Source organism: Strongylocentrotus purpuratus, unplaced genomic scaffold, assembly GCF_000002235.5.
Source record: "Strongylocentrotus purpuratus isolate Spur 01 unplaced genomic scaffold, Spur_5.0 spur5_scaffold_11, whole genome shotgun sequence".
NCBI classification, from domain to species: Eukaryota; Metazoa; Echinodermata; class Echinoidea; order Camarodonta; family Strongylocentrotidae; genus Strongylocentrotus; species Strongylocentrotus purpuratus.
Window position 1 is genome coordinate 11,501,315 of NW_022145596.1, and position 14,157 is coordinate 11,515,471.

At 36.6% G+C, this 14,157-nt stretch overlaps 1 protein-coding gene and 1 long non-coding RNA gene across 2 annotated transcripts in view; one reads left to right on the forward strand and one right to left on the reverse strand.

Moving 5' to 3' along the window:
• Nucleotides 1-877: 877 nt before the first annotated feature.
• LOC115922383 lies at nucleotides 878-2,996 on the reverse strand. The gene is made up of 3 exons (XR_004063442.1): nucleotides 2,978-2,996; nucleotides 1,529-1,633; nucleotides 878-1,323 (listed from the first exon to the last, which is right to left on the reverse strand). It is a non-coding gene; the product is annotated as an uncharacterized LOC115922383 (long non-coding RNA).
• Nucleotides 2,997-11,926: 8,930 nt separating this feature from the next.
• The window catches only part of LOC588117 (solute carrier family 13 member 5), a 47,949-nt gene continuing 45,718 nt past the window's right edge, over nucleotides 11,927-14,157 (forward strand). Inside the window, exon 1 of the mRNA XM_030980645.1 lies at nucleotides 11,927-12,299. Within this exon, the coding sequence (XP_030836505.1) occupies nucleotides 12,186-12,299 (114 nt within the window). The 5' untranslated portion in view covers nucleotides 11,927-12,185. The remainder of the gene's footprint in view (nucleotides 12,300-14,157) is intronic.

Genomic DNA, 14,157 nt, shown 5'->3' on the forward strand with positions numbered 1-14,157 from the left:
CGGAGCGACTTCCAAAACGGGGGGCAGCACCAACAAAAAGGCACTTGCTGGAATTGTATCATTGTTAAAAGGGAAATTATCAGAGGTGAAAAGGGTCACATATCACACCTGAAAAGGGGCATTGAACATATTTTAAAAGGGGCACTTATGACAATGAAAAAGAGGCACTTATAATAAAGGAAATGTGTATTTGGTGAAAGAAAAGGGGCACCGATAATTTTGTTAATAGGGGCATCTCTCAGATTTAAATAGGGCAATTATCAGAGGTGAAGGGGCACTTCTCATAAGTGAAAAGGGGCACTTATTGCAAAGGAAAATGGAAACTTGTCAAAGGAAAAGGGGCGCGTGTCAAAATTAAAGGGGCACTTATCAGAGGTGAAAAGGGGAAGGGGGACTTTTCCTATGGAAAAAGGGGCACTTCTTACAAAGTTAAAAGGGAGCTTTCCTATATAAAAAGGATCATTTGAAAAAGGGGGCACTGTACCCCCCCCCCCCAACTCTTTCTCCCTATCTCCATCTCTCTCTCTCTCTCTCTCTCTCACACACACACACACTATCTCACATCATTGTTTATTTCTCTCACCATTAAATTGTTCTTTCTCATTTGGTTCCCTTTCTCTTTTACTCTATCATTCTCTCTCGCTCGCTCTCTGTTCACTTACTGTTCTATATTTCAAGACTTTTCCCATGTATAATTCAATGAATCCAACAGTATGCACACTAAAAATCAAAATATATGAAAGGAATATTGTATATAACATATCAACAATTATGTTCAATTTATTTATTTTTCTTAGAACAGAAAAGATTGTAATTCACGATGAATACGATTATAAAATTGAAGGTCAAAACCAAATATTAAGCTCAAATAGACTCATAATCTGCTCCTTGAAACTATTAGGATTAAATGTTATGTATTTGTTACATTACCTTCTCCCATTTTTTTAAAACAAAGCATAGTCTATTTTTGAGCCGTGTTTCTTTTGCAGGAATCTGTTATATCATGACTTGCACTATAATTATAAAACACATTATAAAACATGATTTCTTAAATGATTCAAAATCACAATTTTTCCAGTGAAACAATGAACATCTGATGTACATAAAAACATCCTTATGAGTGATGGTTGCTTTGTGGTTCACACACAACAACAAGGACATATCAGGCTTTTTATCAATGGTTGCTTGTTTGTTACCATAGCTTCATGTTATGAGGATTATAATACAAAGGTTTTGATCCCCATGCAGTCACAGTTACAGCAGATGGAGTCTGGTTCTTTGAAGAGGCTATAAAGTAGAACTTCATAGTCCTTGCAAGTATGTCTGTTGAATGAAAAGAAAAAAAGAATGAAAGGAAGCACATTGAAACCTATTTCTGTTAAACATTAAAAAGGTCTTGCATATACATTGTGGTAAAAGTGGAGTGCATAATCAATAACATGAAAGTATTGATGGAAAAATGTGAATGAACAAATGCCACCCTTGAAGTACCTGGGCATACAAACAACAACTTATTCGTACAGCCTACCTGTCAGAAATTCAGCAGCTCAGTAGTTCTCCTTTCCTCTCTCTGAATTTGTCTCAGTTATCAGGGAATTTGCCTTCATTTATTTTACTGAAGAAAAACATCATCCTGAAACAAAAATAAAAAGGTTTATACCTCATTAAAATATCAAAGATCTACTCCATTGATAATTGGTCTTAGTTATAGTGTCAATCATACTTTAAAAAAAAAAAACTTAAGGCGCCTTTCATGTAGGCAGTGACTAGGCACCCCCTCCCCACTCAGTTACTAGTAATCATTGATTTACAGAATGACTACCAGTATCTCTTTTAAAGTCAAGAACAAACATACACATTCTTGCAGTACTATCTCATAAATGTGCTTGCACCAAGTTGTACTTGCCATGTCATGGCCTAAGAAAGCCCCAAGTAGTTAAAGTTTATAGCCAAGTTAGTCCCTTTCCTAAAATCAAGTCTAGAGGTCTACATCTTACTTAGATAACCAGCCGGCAGTTGGCCTAACCTAGACGTAAACGCAGCCTGGAACGGAGATTTTACAAGGCCCTAATCGTTAGAGCCCAACTTTTCCATTTTAGTTCAATCTAACATTAGACCAAAGATTGTCTTTGTTTATGTTATCTCCCAAAATGAGCTTCGTGAAAGGGGAAAAAGGAAAAGGAAAACTTACTGCACTGTACTGTACTGTACTGCAGTCTCTAGGTCTCTAAGTCTTATATGGTCTAGAATTGTTAGGGGTAGGTTTGAATTTTCTTCTGACCAAAATTTGAAAGTAGTTAATCAACTGTTGATTATTTTGTCTAGGCCAAGCTGTCACTGTCAGGAGTGACTGGTAGCCATGGCAATCGAGCTGAAAATATTAGCTCGTGCCCATGTAAAATGAATAAAAGTTTGAGTGTAGATTGCACCTACATTAATCAGACAAAACAATTTTAAATCACTTCATAATGTCCCTGTAGACACATCTGCAGATTCATAAATTCAGCAGATCTTTTTAATAAAAATTGTATAAACATGATTTATTCACGGTAGAGGTTTACGGTACACCATGTGTAAAGTCCTAGAAGGACTAAGGAAAGTGGATAGAAAGACGGACAGTCAACCTGTCCGAAACGTCGAGTCTACTCTCCTGCTCCTGCTCTGCAACTCTACTCAACTCTCCAACTCAATCCAGTCTTCTACTCAAACCTCTCATCCTATCTACAACTTTCTGGTTTACAGTCCTTTTCAGGACTATACTCACTTCTGAAAGATACTCTTCCTTCCAATCTCCACTTTCTCGCCTTTCTATTTTCACTTCTATTTTTCTATCCACTTTCCTTAGTCCTTCTAGGACTTTACACATGGTGTACCGTAAACCTCTACCGTGATTATTCATACCACCATGCAAACCTTCAAACATCATCCAAACAGGATTTAGTTTACAAAATTTAGGCGTAATTACAGCTTTACTCACCAGCAGACTTTCCAAGAAACATGGAGTATCTATTTTTCATGTTCAGGAAATAACTGGTGTTGGGCCAACTGGCTTGGAGGTGCCTTTGTGGGTGAAATCAATAGCACCGACCATATTAACGCCAGGGAAATGGCAGTAATTATCAAATTCATGTTGGGTCTGCACTCTGCAGGACTGCCTCTCTTCTCTTGTTGAAGGAATTGTGATGTATTGCTCTCATCTCCTGGCAATGGCTATTGAGATGGAATTCACAAGGCGGGACACCATAGCTTGGGAGAGGCCTTCTTTTTTCATCCCCATGCATCAATTGAAAAGAACCTAAAATAGCAGAAAATCAAGATGAAAAATATGTTGATATTTGATAAGAAATTACGATTTCTCTTTTTTTTCTGTAGCTAGTTTACTAATAGTAATAGAAAGCTTCAGTCTCTATAATCGTCGGTTGTTCCACTGAGACTACGTCTGGCTCCACTAGACCTCCGGTTATAGAGACTGAACGATCGCCTATACCATCGTATGTTGAAGATATCACGGCTAGATTTTAGCCGCTAGGCCCCTCCCACAAACATGACAAACTTGCCACGGCCGTATTGTTATGCCCCCAAAATCCCCCCAAATGTCATTTTACCTCGTCCATATCCAATTTTAAATTAGGCCTAGGCTATAATACATCGGTTCCACTTACTAACTTGATTGAAATAATCTGTTTAAAGGGATCCGGTAACTTTGTCTCAAATTCTGAAACAAAATTCTGGATTAAGCTCATGATGCAATGATAATTATAAACCTTTAGGTCAGTCAGGAACCCCATGAATTTTACAAGCCGATCGCCTGTCTGATTATCAAGATATTAATGATTGGAATTACAAATTTTGAAAACCGTTCGCCTGACGGTTTTCATAACACTACAGTCTATTGGGGAAAACGAGTATGGTAAAACCGGTCACTCAAAGATTTTTACTTTTTTGAGGCACTTCTTGATCATTTTGAAGCGCAATTTTTTTAGGGCTTCAATAGTACACCATATCACAGACACTGATAACACGTAGGGCCGTATCTCATATTTAACATTGTTAAACGATCCCTTTAATGGTCCCTTTTAAGGAAATTATGGGTCAAAATCGACATCCATGTTGAAAATCTTGCAGGCCGTGTTAAACTCTCGCTGCCGTCAATCTCATCCCTTCTAGTCTACGCCGAAGGCAAAATGATTATGAAGGAAAAACTGTGATAACGCCATTACGAACGTGTAGATGGCTCATACCGCGCGGAAAAGGTCAAATTCTTTTTTTTTTTTTACATGATTTATATTCCTCTTACCGTAAATGACAATTTACATTAATTTCAGTCACTCTTGACCTTTCATAAGGCCGTTAGCGCGCGTCAAAATTCAAAATCCGCGCGTGCTGCTATGGGCAATATAATGCAAATTGGATCAAAAACATGCCATTTTAAAAATCAAAATAGCTCTTCAGATAGTCCATTGATTGACACCCAACTTTTATATCATGGTTGGAAAAAGCATGAGTTGGAGATATGAATTCATGTCTCATTTGACCCTCATGACGTCATCATAATGGCCTCCGAACTCAAAATTTCACTTTGCATATTATGACGTCAGCAGATTTTTTGAAAATTGATTGTATCTCTGTAAATATTTTTCACATTTTGCGTGTATTCTCTATGGGACATGACTTTTTCTCAAAACTGGATTCTACATTCCCGTCTTTCGCGAGCAATATCTCTGTCGTTTCATCTTTCTTTACGCTGAGCTTTGAGTATGTTGTAGCTGAGACAATAAGCTATCACAAGTGTGCCCTTTATTTTTCGATCAGATGCCGGGATCATGCTCATAATTCACTTACAAAGTGGGATTTGAGGATTCCATTTTCCGTTTACGTGTAATCTCTATGGGAAATGTTTTGGTATTAAACGCACTTGACTTCCGACCTCGAGGTCCCTGGTTCGAGTCCGGGCGTCTCCAACAATGTTTTTCTTCACTCTTTTTCTTTTGGACCTTTCACTGTACCATCTCCTTTGAATATTAAAACACGTACAATCGCAAATAATGTAATAAACAACCATATTTACTTTATTATTACCCTATTATCACTTGATCCATTACTTTTTGCGTGTAATCCTTATGGGAGATGACTTTTTCCTCAAATCTGGATTCTACCTTCTTGTTTTTTGCGAGCAATATCGCCGTTATTTTGGCTTGATTTTTGTTGATTTTTGAGTATGTTGTAGCTGAGACTATATACTATCTAAATGTTCTCTCATTTTTTCAGTCTGATGTCATCATGGTCTGTTGATGATAACCATCATCATCATCATGATCATCATCATCATCGCCATCACTATTACTATCAAGTATCAAGATAATCATCATCTGGATCATCATGATGATCATCATTGTTTACATGTCTATATAACTTCTCCCTTTCTCAATATAGTAAATATTATAATCTATCATAAGACTTGAAGACAGACCACCTTAATCGTCCTCGTGACGATTTAAATTCTAGTTCAGATTACTGTTAACTTTCTTTAAGATCCACCCATGCTCATTAATCATCAATAGAAAAAAAACATATTGCTTGTGGGTATATATTTTTTTCGGCTCCAACAAAAAAGGGATGTCAATTTTGTTACAAAATTCCGTAAACAATTGGCTGTTCAGGGATACCTCATGCACATAAAGCAATGCTGAATTTGTTTCGTTAAGCTATGGGAGGTTGGCCTAGGTCCATGCTACAAGAAAAAGTTGTAACTGATTTCTAATTCTTTATCTTTGTAAAGTTTCAGGCTGTCAAAGAGTCATTAAGCTATTTGGTCATAGTTAAAAAAAAACAGTGCCTTAATCAAGTCGGATGAAATTAAATTAAATAAAATCACCACAAAATATTTTCATCATCACTATGTTACGTCAGTAGGCGAGAAAACATTGTCATGATATCATTTTTTCCTTATCTAGAATTGCTCTGTATAATATGCCTGTTTACATTAAAAATCATGTATACTTCGTGTAAAATTTTCTTTGTGCATGGATTGGTCGAGAGCTCTTCACGTGATTAAAATAAAATATTTTAAACTAAATAAGCAACCACTGCAGGTGTGTACGCAGCGGGGGTGGGGGTTGAACCCCCCTCAATTCGTGTATGTGTGTGATTTTTGATGCCCCCCTAATTTTCTTTTTAATAAAAAAATTAAAATTAAAAAAAATTGTACCAAAGGGCGACCCCCCAAAAGTGACCTTACCCTCCGACCCTGATTAACTCACTGCGAAATTTTTGTTAACGGAGAAGGGGGAAAAATGAAAGAGAATTAAACAACGATAGAAGAGACGCGCAAGAGCATGAGGAATTGCATTTCTTGTAAAAGAATAATAGGATAAAACCAGGGGCTTCGCTAGAGGGGGTGTGGGGTGCGACAACCCCCCCCCCCCACACACACACACACACACACACACCAGCCAGGATTTTGTCGGTAAAATTGTGCTGCTGTCGGGAAAAATGAGAATAGGGGGAGGGAGAAAATGAGAGGAAAAGGGAAAGAAAAGATAAAAGTACTTGTGGGGGCGGGGTTAAGCTTTTGGTCCGCTGCCCCCCCCCCCCATACAAAAATAGGAAGTAGTAAAGGACACAAAGGATTTTTTTTTTAAAAATTAAAAAAAGGGCAGAGAAGAAAAAGTAAAACATAAAGAAAAAAGAAAAGAAGGAAGGAAGTAAGGAAGGAAAAAGAATATAACCGATAACAAAAGTATTCCTTTTCACTCATTTTTAATCCCAGCCATTTTATTGGTTCCATCAAGTTAGTGTTTGTACAGTCAAACCATATACAAATTATTTTGGCATTATCATGTTGATCAACTCACTGAACATTTCTTTCTTGATTTGTCCAGAATACCCGTTCATCTCTTTCTCTCTGTGTCTCTCTCTCTGTCTCACCCTCTCTCCCACGTCCCCTCTGTAGCTTCCGTTCTTTCTTTCCTTTGCTGCGGGTGTAATCAAGTGGGTATGCGTGTCCCCCCTCTCTCTCTCTCTCTCTCTCTCTCTCTCCCTCCCTCTCTCTCTCCATGGCTCCCTTCATATTTCTCCCTTCCTCTTCTCTCTGCCTCTCTGTTTCTCTCTCCCTCCCTCCTTCCCTCTCCCTCTCTCTCGCTATCCCCCTCCCCCTCCCTCCCTCCCTCCCTCGCTCCCTCCCTCCCTCTCCCTCTCTCCCGCTCTCTCTCTCCATGTCTCCCATCATCTTTCTCCCCTCCCTCTTTTTTCTCTGTTTCTCTCTCCCTCCCTCCTTGCCATCACAATCAAAACCTGGCCAACTTGTTTGTTGGTAAACAGAGGCTAAATAATACCTTTGCCCCGATAAAACCGTGGAAATAAGATACAAGCAGATTTGCCAATAACATTTAAAGGGCAATTCATATGAAAACAGAAAAAATCGGATAGACAGAATAACCAGGGAGATAGAATAACCTAGTTTTATATAAACCGGACCAGTTATTACATGGCAATAGTATCTGTAGAAACTGACTTCATGTGCTATATCCCCTATTCTGGGGTTGCTGAACACGAATCTACCTGTTATCATTTTCTAAATAACTCATTTGGCCGTTGAAATTGGTAATTATTTCCAGCTATCATTTGATTTTAATAAAAAATCTCATGGTCATGGTCACTCGCTTGAATATGGCGATTGCCATTGTAACTCCAGTCATTTCAGATTTATTTATTTATTTATTTTGTTTTATTTAAAAACAGGGTAGTCTTTTCAGTGCCAAAGGCCTGCTTTACAAAAGAGCCCTGTACATACAAAGGTTTACAAAAAATAGAATACATTGTAGAAAACAAAGACATTATATAAACAACATACTATAAGAGATTGTAAAAAAGAAGAAGAAAAAAAATCAAAAAATAAAACCAATTAAAAACGAGGTCAAAATGAACATAAGGCCTGAAATATTAAACATTTAAGATATTATTGATACAATACAAATACAAATACACATGCCATAAAGAATATACATAAAATCAAACGGGTAAAAGGTAAGATATAAAACTACTACAGACTACACAACTACAAACAAACAAACAAACAAACAAAACTAAATATAATGGTAAAAGTCATGATATAACATTAGGTACCAGTGCATGCATTAAAGTGATTAATTCGGTTTTTGAACATTTTGAGTGAAGTTGCCGTGCGAATATGAATCGGTAGATGCGGGAGCGATGAAAGAAAAAGATATTTTTTTTTTAAATTCAGTCTTGGGTTTCGGGATAAATAAGGGATTTAAGGTAGAATTACGAGTAACATAGTAAACTGGACGTTTACAAGTAAAAGGTTCTAAATAATAAGGGGCTAGATTATTGCGTATTTTGTAGACGAAAATGCAGTAGTGGTAGTTGATTCTTTTTTCAACACTTTGCCATTGAAGACTGCTTAAAAGGGTGTCTTTTGGGGTTAGATAGTCTGCATTAAGGACTAATCTTGCATATCTGTTCTGCGTCCTCTGTAATTTGAATAAATCCTTCTTTTTGCACTTGCCCCAAACAACTGAACAGTAATCTATATGTGGAAGAATGAGGGAGTAATAAAGATGTTTCAGTAGGCGTTGGTTCAAGTAACACTTAATCCTTCTAGTGCATGCAAAATATTACGGGCTTATCTTTTGGGGTATTATGTCCGAGGATCAAATAGACTAGGGGGTGGTCACTTATTAGTCTACTTGAAATTGTTCCAGATTGCTTTATATTGGATAGCATTGAACTAGAAACACAAATAAAATCAATTAAAGTACTACTGAAAGGAGTTATTCTTATTGGTTCTCGGATAAGCTGAGTTAACTGAAAGGTGGAACAAAGTTCATGCACCTTATTTGAAAGGGTATTTTTAGTCAGCATATTGGAGTTAAAGTCACTGAGGACTATAACATTATTTGTAAAGGAAAATACTTGGTCTAGGTTTGATTCTAGGCTTTTGAAAAAGGATATACATGTAGATTTGCGGTATACGACACCTACAAAAAATGGTAATCGATTTCTAACCCTCGCTTCAAATCACATTATTTCCAAATCGTCTCTTTCAAGATCACGTCTTGTAACATATCCTATATTATTTCTTATGTAACACCCAACTCCTCCACATCGACTACCTCTATCCCTCCTTTCGAAGATGTAACCTGGAATGTCTAAGATGTTCGAAGTAAAGGAATCGTCAATCCAGGTCTCAGACATTGTAGAAGCCTAGAAGCTAGTACCACAAATTAGCTTTGTTTTAAAGTAGGCCTACATGTTTAACATGAATAATCAACGAGAAAATCTGAAGCATATTTGACATTTTGTAGAGGGCGCCATAGCAAATGACACTCTGAGACATTGAGCTCGACCATAGACCTACCACCACGATGATTCGATGAACAAGACCGTTTCACAGGTTCCCTCCATCAAAGTTCCTTCAAGATTAACTTTTATTTTGTCTCAAGGAAACCATTAAGTGCAATTCTAATATATTAATGACAACTGGTATATTTTGGTAATTTAACCGATTTCTTTATCATTCACAATGGCCATAGTCTTCTGAGTAATTGACTATGTCCAACTATTAAAGTCCGTTGCGACCAACTTATTCTCTGCTTTTCCTTTGAGCGCTTTCTACACTTTTCTTTAGTTCACGTAAGTGTTCCTTTTTCTAAAGGCGACATGTGGTAGAGTCTCAAACTTTGTTGTTGCAATGTATAAGTCCCAAAGTAGGACACAAAACGGGAATGAAACTTCCAACACGATCGTTAGGACTTTCAAGAATCAACTAATAAAAGGGCAATTTCAATATCTACTGAAATATAGCTATACGACGGGGTTGTATGTGTATGGGAGATATGGACAGAAAGACGGACAGAGAGGAGATAAACGATAGAGAGATCTGATAGAGATTACAAATATAACTTGTTAATGACAGAATGTCTATTAAGTGTGTGTGTGTGTGCGTGTGTTTGTCGTGCGTGCGCGCGCGTGCGTGTGTGTGTGTGCGTGAGTGAGTGAGTGAGAAACTTCCAACCAATAGGCAAGCGCTAGTGTCCCTATAAAGGGACACTAGCAAGCGCCAAGTTATAGCGCCATCACTGGCTGATGAGGAAATATAGATGTTTTGTTAAACTGAAGAAGATATGATATAATAGAGAAATTGAGTGAAAGGTCAAAGTGCTATATCGATAAAGAGGGAAATGATGAGCTGGCAACAAGGAAAGCTAAAGCAAGAGAGGCATAGAGAGAGACGGAATGGGAAGGGAGGGAGTGAAAGAGAGAGAGAGAGAGAGAGAGAGAGAGAGAGAGAGAGGTTCTTTTTCGATTACTCAATGAGTAGCCAGCCTGTAATAATGCGAGTGCTCAGTATAAAACCCTTTTATTTACTTATTCGATTCTTGTGGATTTATACCTGCAAATGGTCCACAGGATTGTAAATATTGACAGATTTTCTATTCATGATCTGATTTATATATACTTTTTGGATTGTGTTATCCGCTCCAAAACAAATTTTGAGGATGTGAGTAAATAGTCATTCCTGCATAACTCCTCCCAAACTAAGTTGTTATGATAAAGATTTGTTCTGCATTTTGGGGGCACTTGATTTTAAATCCCGAAGAAAGAGAGAAAGTTAGAACATTATATTTGTAATATTAAAAAGAAAACCATTTAATTTTCCCCTTGATATAACCACATATATAACAATTTAATGCTAGCTAGCTATAGACTGTCTTAAATAATAGAAAGAGAGAAAGTTAGAACATTATATTTGTAATATTAAAAAGAAAACCATTTAATTTTCCCCTTGATATAACCACATATATAACAATTTAATGCTAGCTAGCTATAGACTGTCTTAAATAGTATCTTCCCTTAAAACATCACAAGCAATACCAGTGATATTATAACTATTTGAAAGCGCTATGACATGTGCATCAACTGGAAGAGTATAAGCGTAACTAATCGAAACACCAACAAATAATATGATATATCTTATTTTAATCTATGTCTTGAAAAACGGAATCTGAAATATCTTGAAAAATGTGGAATTCATAAAATATTTAAATACAAGCTACAAAAAACCATATCATTTCCATTCTTAATTTGTACAAATTAATAACCCCTAATCACAAGCATGCAAGCACATTTAATCCAGTGAACTGATGGGTCTTACCCCAATATCAATTTTCAATGCAGTGTCTAAGTTTGTGGGCGAGGAAAAAACAGTGACCCTTTATTGTGGTCATTTTTGAAAATTTAGTCATTAGATTACACTAAATAAGATATAAAGCATATTATATTAGAGCACCTCGCTGCTTTAGTAATGGTATTTTCAAAATTGTCGGAGGTGGGGGGGGGGCACAGCATTCCCACCCTCTAACGCCTATGCTCCAAGATTTATTTTCGGTATGTAGGCTGTATGTTATTGAGGGCTGAAAACATTATTTCTGAAAAATTGCAAGAGATAATTAGGAAAGAGAGACAGAGAGGGATCTCTTATAACATTCCAGTAAGTTTTGCACAAACATTTTGCTTCCACCAAAGTTTAGAACGATTCACATAGTAAATAGACTAGACATCCGTGTTCGATCTGTTTGAGTTTGAGTTTATTTGATTGCGTTTGTTTCAACTTGAAAGCTATTATACAGGGTATGAACCCAGTTTGATTTCCAAGGGAGACAAAAATGGCGGAAATACAAAGGGTATATAGAGGAGTAGGATATGAATAATGTCACGTATATTGACATTATACCTTTCACTCCCTCACTGGTCAATATAGGAAATTAAACGCTTTATGGCTGTCGGACCTGATAAGGGCGAAGGTCAGATTAAGGCGCTTTGAGGTCTAAATTTCCTAAACTGATAATCTTGCAGCTAGCAAATTATCACTATTAGTCAGACTCACTCACTATGTTTTTAATTGGTCTCTCTTTTCCGGTGTCCGATCGTGAGAGCACACAGAAACGAACAGAATTTGCATACATAGTTACGTACGCATGCACTACCGTACGCAAGTGCTACCTATTTCCACAGACATGCTAGACCCTGATATTTCATACGGTGCGAAAAACTTCGTCGTTCCTTCATTTCTTTTACCCAACCATCTTTCGACGTCGCCACTAAAGAAACCTCAAACTTGCAAGTTTACTTCAACAAAATCGAGATAGGTCACAAAAAGAAAGATGGGCAAGGAAAGAGGATTGGCGTTTCAGGAGGTGTTGAAAAATTGGCAATATTTGGTGATTGTGCTTGTACCCATTATATTCTGCTGGGTACCAATAGTGTTCAACGATTCGGTGAGTAGAAAATAGAAAGCCCCCTTTTATACTTGTCAACAAATCTCTCTTCCATATGGTATGCTTGCCAGTTGCCACATGTTAGGACCTCAATATTTGAATACTCAGCTTTTAATTTTAAGATACTTTATGGAAAAAAGAATGAACTATACTTTCTTATTATTCACTAACACGAATAGAGTATTAAACAACAATAAGGTAAATACCCTTGTCAATGTGTGAGATAATTCTCTACGAAATCATGTGATAGTATTTAAAATGGGTTTTTTTATAAATTCTTTGATGTTGTTTTTGTTCTTACACAGGCCATGTTTCTCATTATAGTTTCTCAATTCCCCCTCAAACTATGCAACCATCGCACAACGTTTAAAAATCGGTATTTTCCGCTTACTTTTTTGCTGTCAAAAACTTGAAACTTCTTACTAAGGTCAAGGTTGGATTGTTCTGGACTGTAGAGATAAACTTGAATTCTCGTCAATATAGAAAATAAATTCTCACAGAATCCAACAAAACTTACACTGAATGTTCAAGATTAAAAATAAATGACATGTGGCAAACTATTTTGGTAGAAAATGTATGAGTGGCTGAGTAATGACCACAGAAATATAAGGAAATCCGGGAAAGTAGGACCGACACCGTGTGCTTAATACAGGTCACTATTTTATGTGCAAATGGAAGTTGTGGTTTTTATCGAAGATGAGGCTCAATAAGTTTGTGTGCGTTTTTTTATTTTATTACACTGGTTCAAACAACCAATCTACTGCAGGAGAAACAAAATGCGATTCCCATACCAAAGCTCAATATCAGCTTTAACTTGAATATGACATAACTAAACTGACACATGTTTTCAGCGCAGTTTGAAAGGTACTCACAACATGAATATCCCAATAGGCTGTCGAACTTTTTAAATACGACTAAAATAGATGAATGACGTTCTATCTGACGAATACAAGACATAAGCATTTATGATAGTGATCACATACCACAAGGGGTCGTGCACTTATGTTCACAAAATGATAGTAAATTATATATCCCAACTCATAAGAGGTGGTTCAGAATGGAGGGGAAAATATTGGACTTTTGCAACATTAAAAGTGGATAATAATTTTCACAGGAAAGGGAAAGTAGACAAAAGTGATTATCACTATTTTGTACTTACTTTGATAGTGCTAAATATAAAGGAGATCAAATTGTAGATGTACTTTGGTATACATTTCACTTTCCTTTTCTGCCTCTGCGCTCTCCTCCCTCCACATATTATTGTGAGAAAAAACAAGACTTGCACTTGTGCTATTTTCTGGTTTCAATTTACCATTCTTTTTCCCTAATTCGTGTCACGTCAAAATTGTAGAACGCTTTCACATTGATAGATACATATCATCATAATCATATCAACAAAAACATTATTAATATTACTTGAATGTTGTATATAATTATCATTTTTTTGTTGTTTTTTTTTTGTATTAATGATCTACATTGTATTTCTATTCATAATTTATCAATTTCATTGTACTGAATTTAATAATGTTCATAATCATGTTGAAAATGTATACAATCCAACCCTTTGGTTGCTATGAATGAATAAAATAAATTAAAAAAATATCAATATTTTAGGAGCGATTTCCCAGATATGACACAATCTAATCCATCTTTCTTCATTCTCTATGTAGCTCTCCCTCAATCTTTCTCTCTTACCCCTCCCCCTCTTTCTCTCTCTCTCTCTCTCTCTCATTCTCTCTTTCTCTTCGTCCTATACTCTTTTCCCCCTTCTATATAGCCCTCGATCGCGATCTCTCCTTTTCCCTCTCTATATCTTTCGCCAGCACTCTTTTACTCTTCCTATTTTGTATTTGTTGTA